This window comes from Atractosteus spatula, chromosome 19 (assembly GCF_055471065.1).
Source record: "Atractosteus spatula isolate fAtrSpa1 chromosome 19, fAtrSpa1.hap1, whole genome shotgun sequence".
Taxonomy (NCBI): Eukaryota; Metazoa; Chordata; class Actinopteri; order Semionotiformes; family Lepisosteidae; genus Atractosteus; species Atractosteus spatula.
This window is the reverse complement of record NC_142724.1, coordinates 1,891,210-1,913,405: the sequence shown is the minus strand read 5'-3', so window position 1 is coordinate 1,913,405 and position 22,196 is coordinate 1,891,210. Positions and strand designations below refer to the sequence as shown.

The window sequence follows — 22,196 nt, the reverse complement described above, 5'->3', positions numbered from 1 at the left end:
AGCCACTCAGTGTTTAAAAAAAAACAACTTGAGCATGAAAAGTTCTGTATAAAATGTAAGAAATGAAAATCCCCATTCATCCTGTTACCATTACCATTGATAAGTGTAGCTCATGTCACAACAGGACTGCCACCGGCACACTGCAGCGAGAATAAAGACAGCTCCCCCCCCCCCCTTGGAAAGGTGGAGCAGTAATAAACAACTTGGTTCTTTTCATTTAATTCATTAGAATAAATGATACAGAACCCCTGTGGAATACCAATGGAGGAGAGCTTGTCAGCAGTGCCTGGTGGACCAAATTTCAGATAAACACGAGCAGAATGTGATGAATTGTTATCAGGAGAACCATTCCAGGGAAAGGAGATGTTCCACTCAGCTGCATAGGAAACCTGAACTCTAATTCCTTGTTTTCCAGCTGCAGTTTCCTTGGGAGCAGATACTAGGAACTTGACATTTTTGACACTCAGGGTAACCAATATTCTAGAGTATTGCCTGTATATGAACCATTAAAAAACCATTTGAGCACTGCTGCTGCCCCATTGCAGGCACCTGAGAAAATGTGGACTTGCCGGTTTCCAGAATGGACAGGAACTAGTGCTTCATCATCAAAGACCAAACAGAACCTTAATTAGAGAAGTTGTATCGGGGGGGGGGAGCTGCCACCCCACCCAGCATACACGTCACGAATCGTAACCACAAAATCAAATTGTTTTATTGAATGGCTAAGTTACAGCAGATAATGAGGACCATTGTTCCTCTGTTAGTGCTTTATTTCCCCCTTTTTTTAAACTGCTTTTACACACATGAATGACCATCGGTCTGCCAAGCACGCTTTCCAAACTACAGCTCGGGGGGGTGGGGGGGGAGGGTACCGCACTCCGCAGCCCTCCGTGTCACGTTACACTCACTCTCGGAGGGAAAAGACAACGGGCAAATCTTCACAAATTCACTTTCAAATACCCTGTTTTATTGGTTTTTTTTTGCTTTTAAAATACGTTTCCGCACAAAAAAAAAAATGTATAACGTACGTTGTCTTGCCCAACAACGCCGCATTTTGTTTCTGTATTAAAAAAAAAAACAAAAGAAGAGAAACCCATTTACAAAACTTCTTAAAAAGCGAAGTGGTACACCAGTATTTACAAATCCCGTTAAATTACAACATAAATAAAATATTTACATTCAAGGAAGATGAAAGAAAAAAAAATCCTCACTTTACACAAATTATTTTTAAAAGAGTCAGCCAGGGAAGTACACAATTCCCCCTCTCTCATCTCTTCTTCTAAAAAGTTTTTTTAAAAATGTTTTTCCAGGGACTCCGCTGTCTTGCCGCAGGTGAAGATTTGCCAGTGGGGTTTTAAGCAGTTCCGGAGCGTCTCTGCTCATTAAAAGCCGGGTCTTGAAAGCTCGCGGCGTCGGAAGGCAGAAAAAACGCCGCCCTGCCCTTTGCGCCCTTTGATGACTTCATCCGGCCGACGTGCTTTTGTGCGGTGACGTCCCTCTGTCCGCGGCTCTTTGAACGCCGCAGGGATGGGGTGAACAAGAGAGTAGCGCAAAAAAAAAAAATCTCGATTAAAACTTTTTAGGAGTCCGCTCGTCCACCAACATTTCAAGTTTTCCTCCTCCAACAAGACAGAGCTGTGAAGGACTGTCCTTGCATCTGGGCGCTAAACTTCTCCCCACTGTCCGCACCTCCAGCACCCTTGTAAATTCTTCCAGATCTGTGCCCGTTAGCACTGTAGCCAAGCGATGTCCTCTTTCTAACACAAACGGCCCAGTAAATTGTCGTCTCTCTGGTCTTATGCATTTAGTCCTGCTGTTATCCTGCCAGACTCTTTACTGCGGGTCGGGTCAGAAAGTCCAGGAGAGCGCCAGCTCCCGTGCGGAGAGCTTCACACAACGCCACAGACCCGCGCCTCAGCCCTCTCCCTCCCTCCCTCCCTCCCTCCTCGCCGACAGCTCCTCTGGGGTACGGAGTGCGTCTGCGCCCACACACACGCAGCTGGCCGGCCCGGCTCCTCCACTGTCAGAGGCGGGAACAACGCAGAACAGGCCAGACACGACAGGGGAGCACCCCCAGAAAACACCAAACTCGGAAGGGGGGGGAAAAAAGAAAACGCCGAAGGAAAATCGGATGAGGCTTGTGGCTTCTGGGGTTGTCGACGCAGTTCAAAAGTAATTCGGCACGTGGGAGCGGCCGCAGGCTCCAGACGGCCGGAGCACGCAGGGTGGTGTGGGGGGTGGGGGGCGTGGCCTGTCTCACTTCCTGTGCTTGTCCATTTTGTCCGTGGCCTTGCTCGCCCCCTCGGAGCCGCCCTGCGCCTCGCCCGAGCTCAGGTACATCTTGTCCACCTGCTTGAGGGCCTCGTTCAGGTAGTTCTGCAGCGAGGTCATGGCGGCGCAGATGGCGGGGCTGCCGAAGCCGTGGGTGATCAGGCTGAAGTGCGTCAGGCAGCCCTGGATGCCCGGCTCCAGGATAGGCGCGGGGCGCGTGTTCCCCAGAGGGGAGCGGTCCTGGGTCAGGAGGTCAGTGAACTCCTTGCAGATTTGCCTTGAGAGGAAAGGAATGCAACAGGATATCAAGAACCATATGGATGCACGAATACCTCCTTAATACCTCATTGTACAACCTCCTCAGTCTTCAATAGGAAGTATTACACCACTTTGCCTGGTCATCATTGAAACTGAGAATTTGTTCTCAAATTCCATACCTAGTTAAATACGATTGAAGTTAATGAGGTTTTAAAAATCATGGAAAAATATTAAAAGGATTAAACACTTATGTACATGCCTGTTAATTCAACAAAGAAGCAGTGCACCCCTTTGTACCATTATTAAGGAAAAGGCTGACACCTTATTTTTATTTTTATGTGCAGACATGTTGAACTGTGACGCTGACATCAAGCACCACAGACCGGCAGGAACTGTCTCTTTAGCCCTGTCTTTCATGGCTGTGTTCCCATCGTGCGATTTCCCTTTAAACTTCACCTTGGCCAGGTCTGCTTCCCAGGTAAGCATCAGCTTTTCACTTCCCACAGTCACAGACGTGCCACCCCAGTCCCTCGAGGACTGTTTACAGGGGGCCGATCACCATCACTCACCCCTTCGGCCCTTTAACTCTCATTGCATTCCGGCAATTTACCAATAGGTTTTGCATTGGGTTGCTCATTTTTTATACCAGGTGGTGTACAAGACATCTGACAGTTCATTTCTGCAGATCAAAGAAGGGAGAAAATGGCTGGATATGCGAACCTCACTATCCACTGGGGGCCCGAGCCCATCTCTGCAAGCAACGGGCACAGGGACCTCAGCACTGCAAGGCTGCAATGCTAACCATGTGCCACCATGCCTGCCAGAAGCAGCATATTATAATTTAAAATATCATAGGTGTAATTATGGTTATGTATTTATCTATTACTCATCCCACTTAGACATGCGCTCAAGACACTACAAAACAAGCAGGTAAACTGAAGTTAAAACCACTGGGGCCAATCTTGCTTTTAATTAAAATGTCACATTTTACATTTTCAGAGCTGCCGAATGACCTGAATGAATACCTGGAAGGGTTTCTGGTTTATCTGGGTCCTGCCCTAAACAGATGCCATTATGACACATGAAAAGGCTTTGTTTTGTGGAATGTAAACATTCCAGCAGAGAGAGAAAAATGCAGAACAAAAAAAGCCACATCTGAAAAGAAAAAAAATCACCCAAGCTTACTTAATTATACCAGGAAACAGCAGCCTACCTCAGGTAAAGCCTTCTTTTCAAGGAGAGGCACAAAAGGGATATATGTAGTGTGAAACGAGCTCAGTCTGAGTTGGAATGGCAGGCTGTTCTGAAGGACGCAGAGGTTTGATTGACTCATAAGTAATTAAGTTACAGGATGTGAAACCCTGGCAACTGTTATGTGTCAGGACAGCATGCAGCCCAGAGGCACAGGCGCAGGCTGAGGGACTGCCCAGACAGCTGGCACTGTCCTAACCCCAGCCCCGCCAGCCTCCATCGAAGAGCCACCCAACTTACCTGGTCCCCAGCACAGAAGCAAGACGCTGCCCGTGCGGGGGCACAGTGGCTGCACAAGGCAGGCGTCTCTCTGTTAATGAGAGCCAAGGTAATGCAGTGGCACGGCCCCAGCTGTTACCCCACTCAAGAAATTAATGGTGAGGATCTAAGAGCAACTTCATTAGCAGAAAAGAGGTGAACAAACAGCAAAGGTAACAGGACTGAGATGGAACAAAACCCTTGCTGTCTCGTTGCCCCTGAGCGAGAGAGAGAGGACGGAACAGGAAGCCCTTACTTGGCGGCCAGCAGCATATTTTTCCGGCTGTTGATCTCGTTGCGCTCCACGTGTGGTCGGCTCAGGTACTCTGCCATGGCCTTGGCAGGGAACTCCGTCTCGCACACGTAGCCGAAATCCCGGGCCAGGTGCACTGCCTCACCTGTGAGGGGCGGAAAGGAGAAGTCCCAGGTGAAGGAAGAGCACAAGCAGCCAATTGCCTGGCCCGACGGTGGGACGCCCGACGGTGGGACGCCCGCAGGGTTCCCACTCTTGAGCTGTTGTGAGCCTGAAGTCTCCAGAAAACAAAAGCTGTTTCTTATCGCGTCTAAGCTACCAGACCCTTGAGCCCTGAGCCAGAGCTTAATTGACAGTTCTGACAGAGAGCCCACAGACCAAAACATCCAAATCCCAACAGCGCCCACAGCCAAAGCATTTCAAACCAGCAGAAACAAAGTCTTACCAGCTTTAACCACATCATTCAACTTGCTACATGAAGAACAGCACTTTCTGTGCCCAGAGTGTAATTAGGTTGTACAACAGTCCATCAAAGCGATGGAGTCAGTTCTAAAATATAGCAGGGCTTGCACTCATCGGGTACCATCAAGATCAAGCTTGCCACTGCACAGTGTAATGGAATCGTTGGAGAGAATCTGCTGGGCTTATAGTTCTTGGGAGAGGACTGCAAATGCATCTATGTGATTAAAACAACAGAATGATGCAGAATTCCAATCTTATTCAGGCCAGTTCATATAAAAATACCATCATGTTGTTGGTATTTGGCTATGGATCAGTTCCACCACCTCCTTCTCCAGCCAGCAGCAGGAAAAGCACAAACTGTTTCCTCAGCCTGCCCGGTTTAATAGTCTTCCACAGCTCGCAGCACTCAGCCATCCTGTCCCACCACCAGAGTCTGGTCCCTGATACAGACAGGCACATCGCCGAGAAGCACACGCATTCAGACCACCACAGGCTGCAGGGTCACTTAATCCTCGTGGCAAAAGATCCCACGTGTTTACAATCCCAGATTAAAACAATGGCCTCAAACCATATTTCAAGAGCCCACATTTCCATTTCCAGCTGTCGGCAGAGCCTCGGCAGTGATGGAGACAGTGGGTGTGCTGAGCAGCAAGGAACGAGCGCAACGTCCATGGAATGTGCTCAGGTCGGAGCAGAATTCCGACTCTTTTGCAACAGTCTGGGTTCCAGTACCCTGCCCCCACGAGACGCTGAGCGCACCCCAACCTGTCTGGCTGGAATCACCGCAATAACTGTACAGACAGTGTGAGCAGCAGACTGGTGAAGTGCGCAGCACGGTAAAGGAAGTAAGGAGTTTGCACAGGAAGCTTGGTTTTTAAAATTTTAGGAGCCTCAATAGGAAAATGCTGGATGGAGATAGCAAGGAGATAAAAATCATTCTATAGGAATCCAACTGGATAGCTGACACGCTAGAAAAAAAGTCCAGTCATGTCCCGTCAGGCACATTTAATTTTTTTTTGAAAAAGTGGAAATCTCACATCCCCTAAAATCCCCTTCCCACTTTTTTTGTAGGAAAAACGCTGGAGATGACATGTGCAGTACAGATGCACACCCTCCTACACGCCGAGCTCCGGCCCTGGCAGGGGCACGGGCGAGCTCGTAACATCATTCGCTTTTCTTTCACCCAGGAGCCCTGAAGACGGTCTGTAAATACTGGCAGCCCTCCCTCCAAGCGCCGACTGCGCACAGACGCCTTCAGGCCCACGAGGCGGAGGCCAGAATGGCAGCCGCACTCGGCCCCGGGATTGAGAAGAAGCGCCTACCTTCCACCAGCGCCGTCAGCAAGGTCACGTTCGCCGCCTTCCTGCGCCCCGCTGGCAGGTTCAGGCCGATCTTGTCGAGCTTCTCCCTCAGCGATCGGCCCCCGTTTTTGGACTTTGCTCTGTGGGAGGAGGAGGAGGAGGAGGAGGAAGAGGAGGATGGGGGTGAGGAAACGCGTTTTTTCCTGGGTTTATATTTTTACAGGATATACAAGAGATGCTCAAGGCTTGCAGCACCGATGAGACTCTCAAACAGATGTGTTCTACATCAAGCAGTGCTGTTCGTAGGGTAACTGCGATTGGCTGCATTCAGCTACTTTGCAACACATTCCCTCTCTTAAGCAATTCCCAATTTATTCTTCATACCGATGACCCCTCTCTTGCTAACCTGACCCGTTTGTAAAGCCGTCTGGGCCGTGGGTAAATGGGCTACTTGCTCCCAGGTTTAAACGCCCCACGGTTCAGCGTGGCAGAACAACCCAAACTGCTGAAAAAAAAAAGTGCTGGTGCGTGCCTCTTCCGTGTGCTACACGGTTATCCCCCTCGAGTCCAAAGGCGACTCTTTCCAGAGCGCTGCCACAGCTCCAGCGTGACGGGGAAGCGGTGTATTTGTGTACAGAGGCTCGTGCCCTTCAGGCTCAGTTCCCATAAGGGCCCAACGGTACGGTTCTGTCCAGGATGCAGTCTGCTCTTGACCTCACGTGAAGCGAGGGTCCTCCTACGGGAGGTCTCTGTGGGGGATTTACAGGAACGGTAGCGGCCCCCGTTTCCGCCTGGCCTCAGTCTGTGCCCGTCGCAGCGCAGAGCGCGAGGAGACGGCACTGGGGAGGCCGGCAGGCCCCCTCCCTCCCCCTGACCTACTTTCCAGCTCCTCTCTCTCATGTCTGTCGCTCGTGGGGAGGGAGAGCGAACGCGTGCTCCCCACACATCCTCCAGCAAGGGCTTCGCTTTCTGCCGAGCCCGGGCTGTGCCTGCTGACTCACGGGAGGCTGGGTCAAGTGCCCCGCGGCGGGCAGCGCTGTACCCCACGCCCGGAGAGAGAGCCGGCCAGCCCCTCCGCCGCACAGGAGCAGGGGAATGGCCAGCAGGAGGAACCGGATGGCTGAACGGGGACTGCAGTCTGGACTTTTTAAAGGGGGTTTTCCTCTGAAGCGCTGCATGCGTTATGAAAACTGCATAGCGGGCCTGAATGCATTTAAGCACGCGCACAGAAAAAACAGGGCCGCCTGAACCTGCACTGTCTGCACATGCTGTGTCCCTGTATAAATCAACATTTGACTCAGCGCACAGCTACAAGGGTCTCTGGTGCAGAATCGCATTACTTCAACTCCAAGAGAGAAAGACTGGGCAAATGCTGCAGTAAAAATACAATGTAGATTACTTTACATGGAGTAGATGGTCATCTCGGAAGAGGCAGAAGAGTACTAAAGCTTCTCAAACGCTTTTGACAAGAATCGGCTAGCTGGTGTCCAATCCCGCCCTGTGCAGTTAGACCAAGCCAGCCAGCCGCGAGCGTCGAGGCGCCTACCTGCGGAGAACCCCGCCGAGCAGAGAGGCGTTCAGGCACTCCGGGGGCGACAGGCGCCGCTGCACCTCTGCCACCGTCACCTTGTACTTGGAGGTGGAGCTGAGCAGCGACAGGCGGCCGGGCACCGAGCAGAACACCTCGCTGGGGTTCGACACCATGCCCAAGAGCGCCTCCTTCTGGTAGGGCAGCCCCAGCGCGTTGCCCTTCGCCAGCGACATGGGGCCTGTGGGAGTGGGGGGGACACACAACAAGAGAGCTCAGCAAGCATCCGGCAGAAGACCAGGGACAGAGCTGGGAAATAATCGGGGGTCAAGGCCTTCCAAACAATCATCCACTGCTAGAGAGGACCAGTTTTTTTTGCATAGCCACAAATTCCCTTTATTTTTCTACTCAAAAGAATAAGAAGCTATGAGAAGAGGTGTGGGTTAATGGCACAGTGCACCTGGGTTTGATTCAGGACTGGGGCATTTTCTGTGTGGAGTTTGCATGTTCTCCCCACATCTACATGGGTTTTAATCTGGTGCTTCAGTTTCCTCCCACCACCCACAGACACAATGACTGGGTTAACTGGTGTCTCCAAATTGGCCCTGTACGTGTGTAACGGTGACGGACTAGTGTCCCATCCAGACCAGAGTCCTGCTTGTGCCCAGTGCTTCCAGAAGAGATCCGATTGGCGATTAGCGTCCCCCAGCCCCCAGTGAACATGACAAGCTCTCCGTCAGTGCTGATGGAAGCATGGAGCCGTTCTTTTTGTTCCAAGTTCAGAGACTCAAGCATGGCATCACTGAGCTGACAGCCCATCAGGAGCCCAGCCACTCCAGCCGGACCTTCAAGTGGACTTTAAAGCATCCTTCTGCACTTTCACAACGAACTTCAGAACCAGCTCCATTTGCAACACATCCCCCGGCTCCCTCCTCCCCCAAAACTTCTCCCCTGAAGGCCGAGACCCTGTCCACTGCTCCCCAGGGAAATTTGCTCAGCTCTCTTCCTCCACAGAACTCACAGCTCCGATTTGGAAGAGACACTGCTATGAATTTCCAAAGGACCCGTTTTGCAGACTGAAACGCTTCCTGAGGCTACTGACAGAAAATAATGGGGAAAAAAACAAACGCAAACAGTATGATGGTTTAGAAACCTGCAGGTGCAGCTGTCCACCTCCAGCCAGCGAGAGATTCTCCCTTTAGCTGGACAAGAAACTTGAATGTCAACTCAGCAAGTTATTCCGATTATCAATTAGGTTGTGGTTTTGAAGTGCAGTTAATTAGAATTATACAAAATAAACTGCAGGTCTTTTATGTTGACAAATACAGGTTAACATTAAGTATTGCCACATAAAGATCTACGTATTCTAATCCATTCTATAGTTCAGATTTTATTTAGTAAGAACTTTTATACAGCATCTAACAGTTCTGCCTCACATCTGGAGTCTGATCCAGATCGGGGTACCATTCGTGAGGAGTGTGCGTATCAGACGTATCGAGATGTGTGCCTTGTGATTCATGGGCATTGTGGCACTTTGGACCCTGTATCTGTGGGACAGGTCTGGGTTGCTGCGCCCCACTCCAAGCAGAAGCATAACTGTCCAAGAACAGATGGCTTGAAAACATCCGCATGGTTCAAATTAGAGCTGTAAAGGTCATTCTTTTATTACGTAAAAGAATGATCCTTCCCCCCCACCAGCCACTGAGGCACGCACAGCCCATCCCAGTGGTTCTGTCCAACAGCACAACCACTCCATAGACTGCTTCCTTCCTGGGGACATCTGACTGACTGCTTACGCCACAACATCCACCGCGAGACTGCGCGGTCCTTCCACAAGAGGCGTTCCTTCTTTCATACACTTGACAGGTTATAGATCTGGACATTTCTGATCACAGCAAATGACGGGGGCAACCTCAGCCCACAGAAACGGCAGCCTCGTGCTGTCACCCCCAGTATGAACCGCATGTCCTGCGACTAACAGGCATGTCCTAGAGGCATTGATGTACCTTCGTCCTCGCCCGCAAGATAGCCACTGTCAAAATACCTCCTCTGTACCCGCTCATGGGCCCAGCCACATCTGAGTCCTAATACTGAGACAAGAAAAGCATATCACAGCACAGCACAGGAGAACGGAAGAGCAGAAGACAAAGGCAGACTCACCAGCAGCATCTGTATTTTTCAAACAGAAACGGTACAGCAGAAGCCGATGGCATGCCATGTAAGACAGTGGCCAAGTGGTCTGCTACCAACAACAGCTACTCTTCTTATAAAGTGCCTCCAGTTTTCATCTCCGATTGTAGCCTTGGGTTCTTGTGAGCATAGGCAGCCTGTAATCTTTGTCTCTATTTATTGGGTGTGTGTGTATATATATAAGTATATGCACCCTAACAGTTACATTAAGATAAAACGCTCATTTTAAATGCTCTGCTTTCTATTTCTTTAGGCGATACTACACCCCCCTCTTGAAACCAAACGATATCAGAGACATAAAGAAAAAGCACTGGTGCACTTCCAGAACTGCACAATGCCTCGGCGGTGATTCACACGCGTTTGCAGGAGCTAAACTCGTCTCTCAGGCTGCCACCCTGCCAACTCCGAGCCCTTTCATAACCACCCCTGCAAGAGTTCGCACCGGTGCGGATTTCAGACGCATCACGGCAGGATTAGTGAAGTGCCCTTCAGGGCTGCTGAAGGGTCTCGAGAAGAAAGAGCACTTGAACGGCCTTTTTCTTCTTCCTCATCACCGGCTTTAATTAGCATCCAAGGTGGAGCTCCTGCATTTCTATAGAGCCGCTCTTGCTATTGAGCGGGTCGCCCGAGCGAGCGAGTGTTTGTTTTCTTTCCCAGGAGCCTCGCAGCACGGCCCTGCCCGGCCTCCCCTGCACACAAGCGACAGGGATCGAGCTGCCTGAGAGCACGACCAGCTCCAGACCGGGGCTCTTCTCTGGACTGTCCTCGCAAACGACTGCACAGCCTGAAGCATGTTTTAAAGCTGCAGAACTGAAACCTTCACATACGTATGCTTGTCTCCTCGTTGGACAGGTTTTGCCCGAGGTTCGGGTATGAGGGTTCGAGAGTGAAGGACACAGCGTGCTGTATACATCGAGGGTCTCAAAGAGAGGCTGCAGCAAGAACAGTTAGACATGAAAAGCCCAAATTGTTTTTCTGGGGGTAAATTTAACCTCGCTGTGCTATATTTATTCCAAACGATCTACAAAATACAGACGGAAAGAAGATTCTAACAAGAAAGTGCCTCAACAAAAATGTTACTGTAAAGAAAGCTTTTTAAAAAGGTGCACACCAGATGCTGTCCCTGTTACACTTAGTCTTTTTGCAAACACTATACAGTGTACGTCTGCTGTGTTTAATATCCCCCACAAAAGCAGGTAGCATGTCATTTAAAGGGAGACCAGCTTTCACTTGACTGAATTTCAGAAAAAAAGAAAATCAGTTTCTTTCCCACATCAGAGCCAGTCCAAACCAAGACAAGGGTGGAGCTGATCGGCAGACTCAGCGCTTTCAGAAAGGAAGGGAGAAATGCACAGATGTACAAAGAAAGCAGGGAAATAAACCTGGTTTCTCCCGACATCAATCGGTAAGAAACATTTCTGCAAAGTACACTCAGGTCTGAGCTAAACAGGTCAATAATAGCCACACAAAATAGGCAATATTTAAATGGTAAACAAATCCAGACAAATTTCCTTCCTTTTAAGCCGGTAGTAAAAAGAGATAGCGGGTATTAAATGCTTGCTTATGTTACTCATTTTTGCTAAGGAAGTCGGAGTAACAGCCTTCCGCCCGACAGCAGATTGACTGAATTAGTTAAAGGCCAAAACACTTTCATCTCTACCTCGTACCGAATTACCCCAGCTAGTGAGAGCAAGGGTCCCGACTAATTGATTATTTTACTGCTAAACTAATCTAACCCCACAGAGGCTTCTAATCAAGAGGAAACGTTTAACTTGGCAGCTGTGGGGGGGGGAGAAAAATATGAAAACGTAAAAAAATGGTTTTGCGGTTTGTTTTTAATGGAACACACAGGCTTTGATAAATACTCTATAGGGACAATGCCTCAGTTTTAAAATAACAGCATTTATTTCTGCCCTTAGATACCAGAAATGAGGAAGCACTAACATTAAGTTCCAACAGTCAACTTTCAGCAAAACCAGAAGCCTTAAAAAAAACCCTCAACGTCAAAAACGTGAAAAGGACTTAAAAATCTACCTAGTGTGAAATAAGCACACATCTCGGACATTAATGCGCGATTTTTCTTTTCATGTGCCTGCTGTGCACGCATCATCTGCATGTTGCGAACAAGGAATAAGTATGAACTTGAAAAATGATTTTGGAAGACGTCCACGTTTTCATTTGGAAGAACCATAAAAGCCGAGACATTCCCCGTGAAAACCCTCAGCTGTTTGTCATCGCCTTGTAATTAAAACACTAAGGCGCAGCTTCGATAAAAAATGCAAACATTTCATTTTTGCACTCGGAGACCTAGTAAAGCATTAATCTTGCTTGTCACTGTCTTACGGATGCACCAAATTGAAGTATGATGGCCTCAATACGCTAAATGGTAATGAGGAGGGCAATATATACGCCAATTGAATTATTCAAGATATTTTGTTTAAGTAAAAAAAATAATTTCGTTAAAGTCAATCTGGACAATGATACTACCGGGTCTGTTGTTCATTCGTTATTTGTTGAAGCGCTCTAAATAGGTACACGGATAATTCTGCAAGAACATCTCAAGTCATCAGTGTAAATACTGCATTACAAGTCTGTGAAGTAGCAGAAGGACTCGAATCCTGCGCCTTAAAAAAAAAACCGCACAAGCAATTATCGCCGGCTACGATGAACGAGCTTTCGACAAACTCCGTTAAAATATCAAAGTTGACCAAACGTTCGTATTATGGCCAAATAAGACAGTGTCGGACCCGCGGGGTGCCGATAACCCTCGAGAACGGCACGAGACGGGTTCCGGAGCCCACCTCGTTCCCCCTTGTGCGTGCGGGGCTGCTCGCCGCAGTCCCGAGCTCGAACCCATTGAGCTCGACCTGAACACCTCCCTGTGCCACAGCTGAGGACCCGTCCTCGCCCCGGCCGCCGGGGAGCCCGGAATTAACTCCGCCAAACGAAATCCAGCCGCTGTTTTGTTTGATGAAGCGGGTATCTTTTTTTTTTTTTAAACGGATGATTTATTTTCTAAACCGCAGTTTTTCTAAAGGATCGCGTTTATTTTGTCACGTCTGTCTTCTTGTTAATGCAAATCCTCTGCACAAGACGAACAAGCAAAAGAATGTTTGCATTCGCCAGGAGTCTAAAAACTGCAGTTGGCGGGAGTTCGCTTACCTGCAGCGCTTAAAATTAAGCATCGGCGCCATGATTTGGATCGGATTTGCATTAAGGTTAAATGTCCTTTTAACGTGCTAGAATGAGCCTAGTCACAGTTCAAGTTTGTCCGCAGTTGTAAATAACGAAAACAAGTTTGATTTACCCCTGTGTGCCACACTGCTTAAATTGTGATGATAGTAAATTCAATTAAATTCAGTATTATTTTTTTCTTGGACAGGAAAATAGTTCAAATGCAGCAAGTTGCCGTGAATCAGACAGGCAGGCGCATTAAGTTAAAACATACAGAAACATCCGTACCTTTTTTAATTACCGTCTGATCCGCCATTAATATGCTGTGGTCATCCACATTCTGCAAAACAACAGGAGGAAACTTTACTTCCAAGTGCACGAGCAGCGAAACTCCCCTTAGATCGAGGACAAACTACAAAGCCGAGAGAATTAATGTAAAATGGAGCTGCTTTCGCGCGCACACTCGTAATTAAACTCATCAATAAGAGGCGTCTAATCACAGCAAATGAGTATCTGTTATATGGAGTGACTAACGTATAAGGATTTACACATATAAAGAGTGTATGTAAGTGTTGTACCATGCTTTTACATAGCAAATTATTTTTTAATACAGTACTTTTCAACAAAAATTAGACCTTGAGATGCCGTTTTGGAATTACTGGGAAAATGCTTTACTTTAAAAGTTTTTTTTTTCCAATGAAACTATTAACATTTATGAATTCGTTAGGATAAGATCTCAAATTCGCGGTTCTTTAAAAATAAACAATGCGCTTTTTAATACAACAACCTTGACGACATCTCAGTTTAATCACTTATTTTCAGGACCCTGGTGGTGAGTGTGTAGCGATCTGTACCAATTGGACAACAGTTTACACGCCAATATCTTTCGCTGTGTGCATAGTAAAAACTCAAATTCCTTTGTAACACAATTACAAGTCGATATGAAAGCTCGATCCTTCCACTGAGAATGAAAAAAATAATACAAACCGCAGTTTGTAATTTCATTGGTGTAGTGCACGTTTCCTCAATACAGGATACCAAAACAAGCCGCTGCAGTTCTTAAATTTTTTTATGCGTTCGATAAATGTCTCGGCTGGTGGACTCCATTTCCCATGAGCACCCGCGGACGCCGTGACCCACCTGCGCCTCTTCCAGGCCCTGGCCCATCTCGTGCATGCCCATGCCGTCCCCGATGACGGACGGGTCGATGGCGTGCCCGTGCGGCAGGAGCAGCTCCGGCCGGCGGAAGGCCTCCCTCCGCCCGCCCGCGGCGCCCGGCTCCAGCCCCAGGATCTGGCCGGCCAGGCCGGAGCGCCCGTGGGGGCCGAGCCCCGAGTGCTCGGGGTTCTGCCGGCCGGGCCAGGCCTGCTGCTGGCTGGTGGCGGGAGAGGGCTGGTGCAGGGGGTTGATGTTGAAGGTGTCGCTCAGGTGCGAGTAGGGGTCGCCGGACTGCGGGTACGCCATCGGCTGGTAGGGCGGGGGGAAATAGGGCGGCTGGAAGTCGGAGCTGCCCGAGTGGGAGAGGGGAGGAGCCGGGCTGTACAGGTGCTGGCTGACCGCCGTCAGGTGCGGCAGCCGGGGGGCCCCGTTGCTGCCACCATCGTGCCTCTCCTGAGGGGGAAGAACCAGGAGTAAGTAGAGCCGTGGAGATCACAGAGCGCCGTCGCGAGTGCCAACAGCACTGGGTTTGAGCGGAGGCGATTATTAACAGCGACACAGTTACGGTTGTGTTTATCCTCAATATCATCAGTCCCGATGCACTCGGTGCGCGTCCCCACCCTACCACAGACCCCCGGGTGCGGCGAGTCTCCCCTCTGCAGAGCGCTTTCATAACGACGAAGAGCAAGAGGGGTTTATTTTGTCTCAATTCGATCTGGTTTTAAAATGTAATGGTTTTCCTCCTTTTACATTTACACTAATTCATTTGCGTAATGACAGAAAATTAAAAAAAAAGTAACTACAAGCTGCATGTGGACAAGATGCAAAGGAGTTTGGACAGCAGTAGACTTTTAAAGCATTTCTTACGACTCTAGAGAACTATTAAAAAAAATCTAACGCTGGTCATAGCCTTTCGGCCGTGAGACGTCTCTCCTGGCCCTCACAAAATTTGAGAAGTTAATAAAACAGTGAATACGTAGCCTCAAGTTAAAACATAAATATTTAAAAATATCAGTCGCTGCGAATCATTGAAAGCGTTTAAAATATTTAAATGTATTTAAGACATGGTCAATCTACTTGCAACCTGCTTTTGGAAAAAGATGATCTCCCAGCACATCGGTTTCTAGAGAGTGGGATAGGTGTCTATTTAATCCCGCGTGTGAATCTGGTAGACTACACTAACAACACTGGCGAGAGCGTCCGATACTACATTTTCTACACCAGAAAAAAAACCCCAACAACTTTCGTTGTTGTGAACCCGATTTTAAAAATCTGTAGATGGGGAAAATTTAGAATGGGCTTTACAAATTCGCGAACTAATTCCTGTTAAATTGTTAAATTAAAAAAACAAAATGTTGCACATAGATCAATGACCCCCCCCCCCGGCATCACCTACTCGTTTTCTCAACTTCTAGACCCGGGAAGAATTTCGCAGTTCAAGCGCGAAAACGTTTTCCAGAGCGCACCTGAGTATATTCGGGGGGTTCACTCCCTACAAACTGCAACCCCCACGTCCCCAACCTGCTTCCGGGCTGAGTTAGGTTTCTCTAAGCGCGATTTAAGACCATTACTGTTTTTCGAAATATTAACTTTTACAAAGTCTTACAAAGTGACGGCGATAAACGTCTTCTAATCCGTTTGGATGGGTTTTTTTTCTGCTTCTTTAATCGGGTTTAAATAATTTTAAGAACAGTGCAGAATCGTTTTAGCCGGTTTCGCGTTATTCAAGACGAGTGTGGGGTAGCCCGCTCTTCAAAACCGCCTCGCAGGGTCTCTCCTGAAAATGACCCCCGAAATGGCACAAGGCTAGACTTCCTCTCCCGTCACCATGTCGCTCATTTGCTTTTACTTTTTGTGAGCCGCTAAGCAAGGAAAACGAGATCCGGATTTTCGGTCAGGATTTCTTCCAGCGTGCGTGGTTGCCGAGCCCCTGAGCCCATGAGGGTTAATAGGGGGCTCGTTTTCACTGCCCGGACACGGGGTCATGCGGAGCGTGAAATGCTCAGAGCTCGAGCCGCCCGGCTTCTAAAAGACGTCTATTGATGCGAAGTAGCTGAATCTAATCACGCGGAGCCGAGGGGACAGTATGGAGCAGACTATGACCAATTGAGCCCGGGGGGGGGGGTCGCCCCGCATCACTGCCCGTCCCTGCGCCAGATTCGGGCGACAGGATCCGCACATGAGACTTGGGAGCACGTCGATCTCGAAGAGAACCCGGGAGGCGTGTTTGCCAGACGGCACCGGCCCCGTTTCCAACACCGCGCGGAGACACGAACCCCGGATTCGCCGCCAGACTACCAGAACATCACGCCTCGTCCCGGAAATGTTGGCCTCCTGATGCTAAAACAAGAAAACGTGGCCCTTTTGCCGACATCTAGCGATCTGTGTTTTAGGCAGTGAAACAAAAATGGTTTCTAAACAAGGGGTAAGAAACGACTGCTTGATCAATTGCGTACTGACCCTCTACTTAATTTTACTTCATTCCTTAAGGACCTTGACTCGTTCTATTTGTCGAGCAAATTCAACACGCGAGCTTCAGGCAAAGGGCTGCGGATCCGTGGGGCACCTGGGCGCCCCTTTCCTCTCGGAGCCCACGCCACGGCGCGGGTAGGGGGGCGAGGAGCAGACCAGTTCGACCGGTCGGCTCACCTTCTGAATCATACCTGTACAATTCACTGACAGTCGCTGTACTGCCAAAAACAGGACCTAAACCGCTTCAGTTCCGCCTGTTGGGGCCTGCACGGCTTTTCAGAAAATAATTCGCGATGATTGAAATAAAACTTGAAACAAACACACCTCTCACCTCAGTGAGGGAAAGACTCAAACCTTTCATTTTTTAATAGTAGTCCTCGCCGCTGACTACATCGTTACCTTAATATTCTGTAAGCATGTCCGATACTACAGCAGTACCCGAAGTCTTGTCGAGCGGCGGAATCGATTGCACAGCCCCTCAGTAGTGTCGATACGGGCGGATTTCCCGACAACCTGTCCGGTCCGGTCCGCTCCGCCAGTCGCGAATGAACCGGCGCTCCCTCGCGTCCCCCCGCATGCCCAATCCGCCTACCCGAAACTACCCCATTTGAGAAAATATCATCCCGGAAACCTTTTTTAAGGGGGACTTCACCCTTTGGCGCTGTTTAAAATGTAGCCCCGATATCCCTCCGTGTACTCTACAGCCAAGGCGCGCTTGCTCGCTTACAGATCCAGGAATTGAACACTTGAGAGAGAGAGAGAGAGAGAGAGAGCCGATCCGAGCACTTATTTTAAGATGGAGTAAGTTTACACCTGGGCAGACAACGCATCGCCCGGTTCTTGGTCTTCAAGTGCTCCCGGAGCCGCTTGTGCAAAAACGCCTGCGCTAGTTACCCCTGTCCATCTCTCACCTCGCAGTCTTCCTCGTATTTCACGTTGTCCGCCAACTTCCACAGCATGGTCTCAGGCTCATTCAACTCCAACTCCGGACGGCGAGCCGCTCTCGGCGGGGCGGGTATATCCGAGGAGCGCACTTCGAGAGCTCCTACTCAAGCTCCACAGCGGTCGCTTGTGCTTCGCGTGGAGATCAGGACAGCCTTGGAAGAGTCAACCGCATGGGGCTCCCTGCTTATCAACGCTGTCGTCTTCAACAGGAAATATATATATATGTATCTTTGCAAAATCTGGAACTGTCCCTCTTGAGAAACGGACTGGACAGCACTGCCGCAGACTCGCTGAAGTGCTCAGGAATGTCACCTCCCTCGAAACTTAGCCCTCCTTTTTCGGCTTCTTGTAATCGGCAACTGGACCCCAGAGTTATATTTGCATAACCACCCCCAGGAAGGATGGGTCTAGGGATGACGTCACACCCGCGCCTCGCCTCTTCAGCGGTTAATCGCCCATTGGTCACAGTTAATGAAGAATGGGCCAATCAGCGTGCGCACCGTCTCCTGTCTGCTTTCCTATTGGCTGCGAAACCTCAAGGTCCGTGTTGACTTTTTTTTTCCCTATCGCGTTCAGAAGGCAAAACATGTCCAGGTTGAAATTTGTGGCTGCCCGATTTTGCTTTGTTTTTTTAAAAGAATAGGCTCCGTATAGGGTTTGGTTAACGGATTGTTCCGTACGGTTTGATATAGTATTACAAATAAAATAATGCCAAACCGCTTCGCTCGCTGTCTCTCTCCTTTAACGCTGCCAGAGGCTCGTATCGGTAAGTGGAGTTTCAGCGACGCGGGCCAAGCAGGTTGTAAATTACCCGTTTTTAGTGTCGCCGGGCCATAATACGGGAACCGAAATACAATTAATCATCATATTTAAAGTTGAAGTATTCATCTTTCGCACTTTAACTGTAAGATTTAAAGAGGATGTTATAGCTAGGGATTAAACTCAACCTTCTCACTCCACATCCAAACACCACCAATAAAGCTACAGTACTACTAATGATACCTACATACATTTAAACAATCTCCACTAATTGAACCACTGTACCCAAAGCAGTCCGGCTGCCATTGAAAGGGTCATGTTTTTTTTTTGTGTATTGCTTTATAAATTATATCACACGATATTTTGTTTTAAAAATCTGTGCCCGGACAGAAACGTTTCCACAGTTCTCACTGAAGATGTAAGCTATGCAGGTTCCAAAGAGCGGTAATTAGGTACATCGGTATCTGCTAAAGTGGATGTTGTGAATTGTACTATTTCCCTACGTGCAAATATTGCCGTTGAATGTATGCTTTCGTTCGAATGTCACTTTCTAAACTATTTTGTATACAAAGTCACAACGTGCCTCTTGATTGTCTTTCCTCGAAATTGAATTGATCTCGATTTCAGCTCTTAGAATGTAATATTATGAATTGTGTTCAGAGGAACTTAAGTAGACTGTTCTTGCAAACAGTTCAGTGGTAAAAACAACACGTTAATCATGGAAAATAATGTTCTGTCTACATAAAAAAAAACTGTCCCGTTGACGGGTCGGTCAATAACGTATCGAGCTTCAGCGCAGTTCTGTGCGTCGCGGTCTCAACGCAAATTGTATTGTTTTTGACGCGTTTAGCACGTTATCTCGGGCGGCTTTGCTCGGATGTTCACGCCGAGAAAAGAGTTAAAAACAACCGTTTCTTTGTCCACAATGGGAAATATTTTTGGGGGGGTGAGTAGTGCAAAAATATAAAATAAAAAAAACATCCCTTACATCATCAGTGATGGAAAACGGTGTATAAAATGAATGGCACTGACAGTAAACGCACCCTCTTCTGGTTCCTTACGAAACGCACCCTGAAAGCTCTTGACGAAGAAGGTAATTGGTTTCTTTTTTCCTTTGTTATGTAAATTGTGGGTTGTCGGGATTTGTGGAATTATTCTCTAAAGCCAAGTGGAAGTGCCGCTTTTATTAGTAGTGGGCTGGTAGTTATTAAACGCTTGATGATGTCTGGACATTGGAATAGGGAGCAAGGCCGACTGAGAGGCGGTGATGTTACACGCGGAGGCCTGTCGGCCCATCCTGCCCGTTTCATTGATCCCAAGAACTCGTATAGCTGCTACTTGAAAGAAACCAGGGCAGTTCCACACTCCCACAACCCTTTGTGTAAAGAAGGGCCCCACGTTCTCGGTTCAAGACGCACTTCCACCTGGTTCCCACTTGTCTCCCCCGGTGTACGATTTACTGTCAATTCTGAAGGCTTCTGCCCGGCTGACTTTGTCAGCGTCTTTGAGGACTTTGAATACTTGTATCGGGTCCGCTCGCAATCCCCTCTCTCCGAGACTGAAAGGGTTCTTAAATAGACACCGGAATGCCTCGCAGCTTGAACACGGCACAAGGGCAGAGGGAGAAAATGTGTTACTATAATTCAATATCCTGCTCCTTCAGATCATGTTTTTTTTTTTTAAGTGTTTTTTTGGAGCCGCAGACCCGCCTGGCCAGCCGGAAGTGTGAAACCGCGGTCCGCGGTACAGGCTGGCACTGACCGAGCCGAGCTCCACCCTCAGCTCAGCTGACTTCAACAACCTTGTCCAGATGTGCATTGAGGAATTCCTCGAAACGATTTAATTTGGCATTTGCCCCGTTTTGTTTCGTTTTGTGAAAGCATTCTGGAATCCCTAGACACGAGGAGAACTGTCCTCGAACTTATTCGTGTCGTGTTTGTAACATACAGAGGCAATGAAGTGTCCTTACAGTACAGGCGTCCGTTTCCGAGTAAATCGGAGGAAGGCGACGTCTTTATATTGTCAACACGTGTCCGCGCTTCTGCGAGACCGCGCCGGCCCGGCCCTGCTGTGTATGCAGGGACAGCTGGAGGAAACTGATTTCAATGTCGAGGTTTCAGGACCGCACCGACTTCTACAGGCATAGATGGGTGGAGTGGTGTCCTCACCTTTCTAATGGTTTAATGTGCTGTAAAGGGACAATCGCTCCTCAAGAGCCGTTTTACACTGAGAACCACTACAGCTGTCACAAATGAATGGCAATACGGGGATTTTCAGATAGATAAGGAAATAAATTAGAGCTTTCTCCCCTGACCTTAAATCTAATAAAATGAGAGAATTCCCTTCATAGCATATTTTTAAACTTGTTACATATTTAGAATATCCATAACCCTTCCAGATAAAACACTGTAGTATATCGCACTGTAACGATAATTAGAACATTTACAGTATTTACTAGTGGTTGTTTTTATTAAAAACCCTACGCTTACTTTACTTCCCACAGTATTCTATTGGTGTTCTGTAATACTGCATACTGGGAATATACCATTATATAACGCTGCGTACAAAACCGTAAGATACTACATTATGTCCACAGTTTAGGCTGAAATATATAAATTATATAATTTAAGGTTAATACCTTATTACGGTTGATGTATCCTATAATTGTAGGTTCTGAAAGAGTGTTTACAGAGCATTTACAGTCGTGGTTCGGTTCGGACGGGAGTAAGAAAACAGAACAGAAACAAATCAGAGCGAGGCTAGCGGTCATTCAGCCGGTCATACTCTTTTCGTTTTCGGGATATAAGGGACAGAGGCTTTATTTTAATTCACAGTATATAATGTCTACATTATGCTGAAGTATTACTCTTAATACTGTAGGCTAATACAGACTGACCCTGCAGGGTGAAATCCATGTTTAGGTTTAGGTACACAAGAGCAAACAGTGTAGTGATTACTAGAGCATCTTCTGCTGTTTATTTCATCTCGGAAGATTCGCCCCTGAAAGTAATTACGGAGTAAAATGGCTTCTGGTAGCACTCTCGCGTCCCTCCCCAATTCCTTCGAAATTCCAGGCTGTTGAAATGGTATTTCGTACAAACGTGGAGTATTTTCCACGACACCGGTCAGGCGAGGTGAGACCGAACCTGTGACGCAAGAGGAGAGGGTCGGGGAGTTCCTGACAGGTCGCTCGAAGCTTCAGAGGATTCAGGGCTTAAAGCGCCCAATTATCTCAAGCCCAGCGAGCACCAGGGACCCTCCGAGCTCTTCATTCCAGAACGCATTACCATTTTTGGTGGAGCTCCTAATGAAAGAGTCTGGAACGTGTGGAAGTGCTGGAGTCTCTTTGATATGCAGGGCTGGCTTTTTCTATAGCAGAGGGACGTGCTTGCTGACGGCGCACTGCAAGCAGGCAATAATGCAATACTCCCTGGTAATTTATAATACTGGGCTCTCCCTCGCTCGTGTGCGCATTTTAACTTAATGAAATATACACACACCAGTCCCCTACAAAAATCAGTTTATTTTGAATAACAAATATTCGACTGTTTCTACAGCACGTCTCATGTTATGGTCCGCGATTAGTTTTTAATTTATTCTACTTCATATTTGTCATATTATTGTTCTTCGGTCTGGTATAATTTTACATACACATCGTCCAGACCTTAATAATGGTGCATTTTCAAACGGGCAGATATTCTTACAGCCACCCGCTCTGTTGTAAAATGTAACAAGCATTAATGCGAGACAGTTTCAGTCTTCTGCCTCCATACTGTCCACATAAACACGACTAAGAGACCTTTGTTTCACAGCTGATCAGTTGTCACAGACGTGTTTGCATTCTTTATTGCTACAACAAAACGAAAATGTACTTTTGCTAAAACTGTTCGCTAAACATATGGACTAATATTCAGTT

The 22,196-nt window shown here is 48.0% G+C and overlaps 1 protein-coding gene across 2 annotated transcripts; it reads right to left on the bottom strand.

Moving 5' to 3' along the window:
• Positions 1 to 945: 945 nt before the first annotated feature.
• On the bottom strand, positions 946 to 17,799 carry tfap2c (transcription factor AP-2 gamma (activating enhancer binding protein 2 gamma)). Of its 2 annotated transcripts, XM_088937178.1 has the most exons (8): positions 17,488 to 17,799; positions 14,087 to 14,557; positions 13,235 to 13,286; positions 9,589 to 9,672; positions 7,601 to 7,823; positions 6,076 to 6,194; positions 4,295 to 4,436; positions 946 to 2,548 (listed from the first exon to the last, which is right to left on the bottom strand). In XM_088937178.1, the coding sequence occupies exons 1-8, from the start codon at positions 17,533 to 17,535 to the stop codon at positions 2,257 to 2,259; spliced, it is 1,431 nt and encodes a 476-aa protein (XP_088793304.1). In that variant the 5' UTR covers positions 17,536 to 17,799; the 3' UTR covers positions 946 to 2,256. The 2 variants fall into 2 exon arrangements, with proteins under 2 accessions (XP_088793304.1, XP_088793305.1); XM_088937179.1 differs by lacking the exon at positions 9,589 to 9,672 and having other exon boundaries at positions 17,488 to 17,798.
• Between the last annotated feature and the right edge of the window lie 4,397 nt (positions 17,800 to 22,196).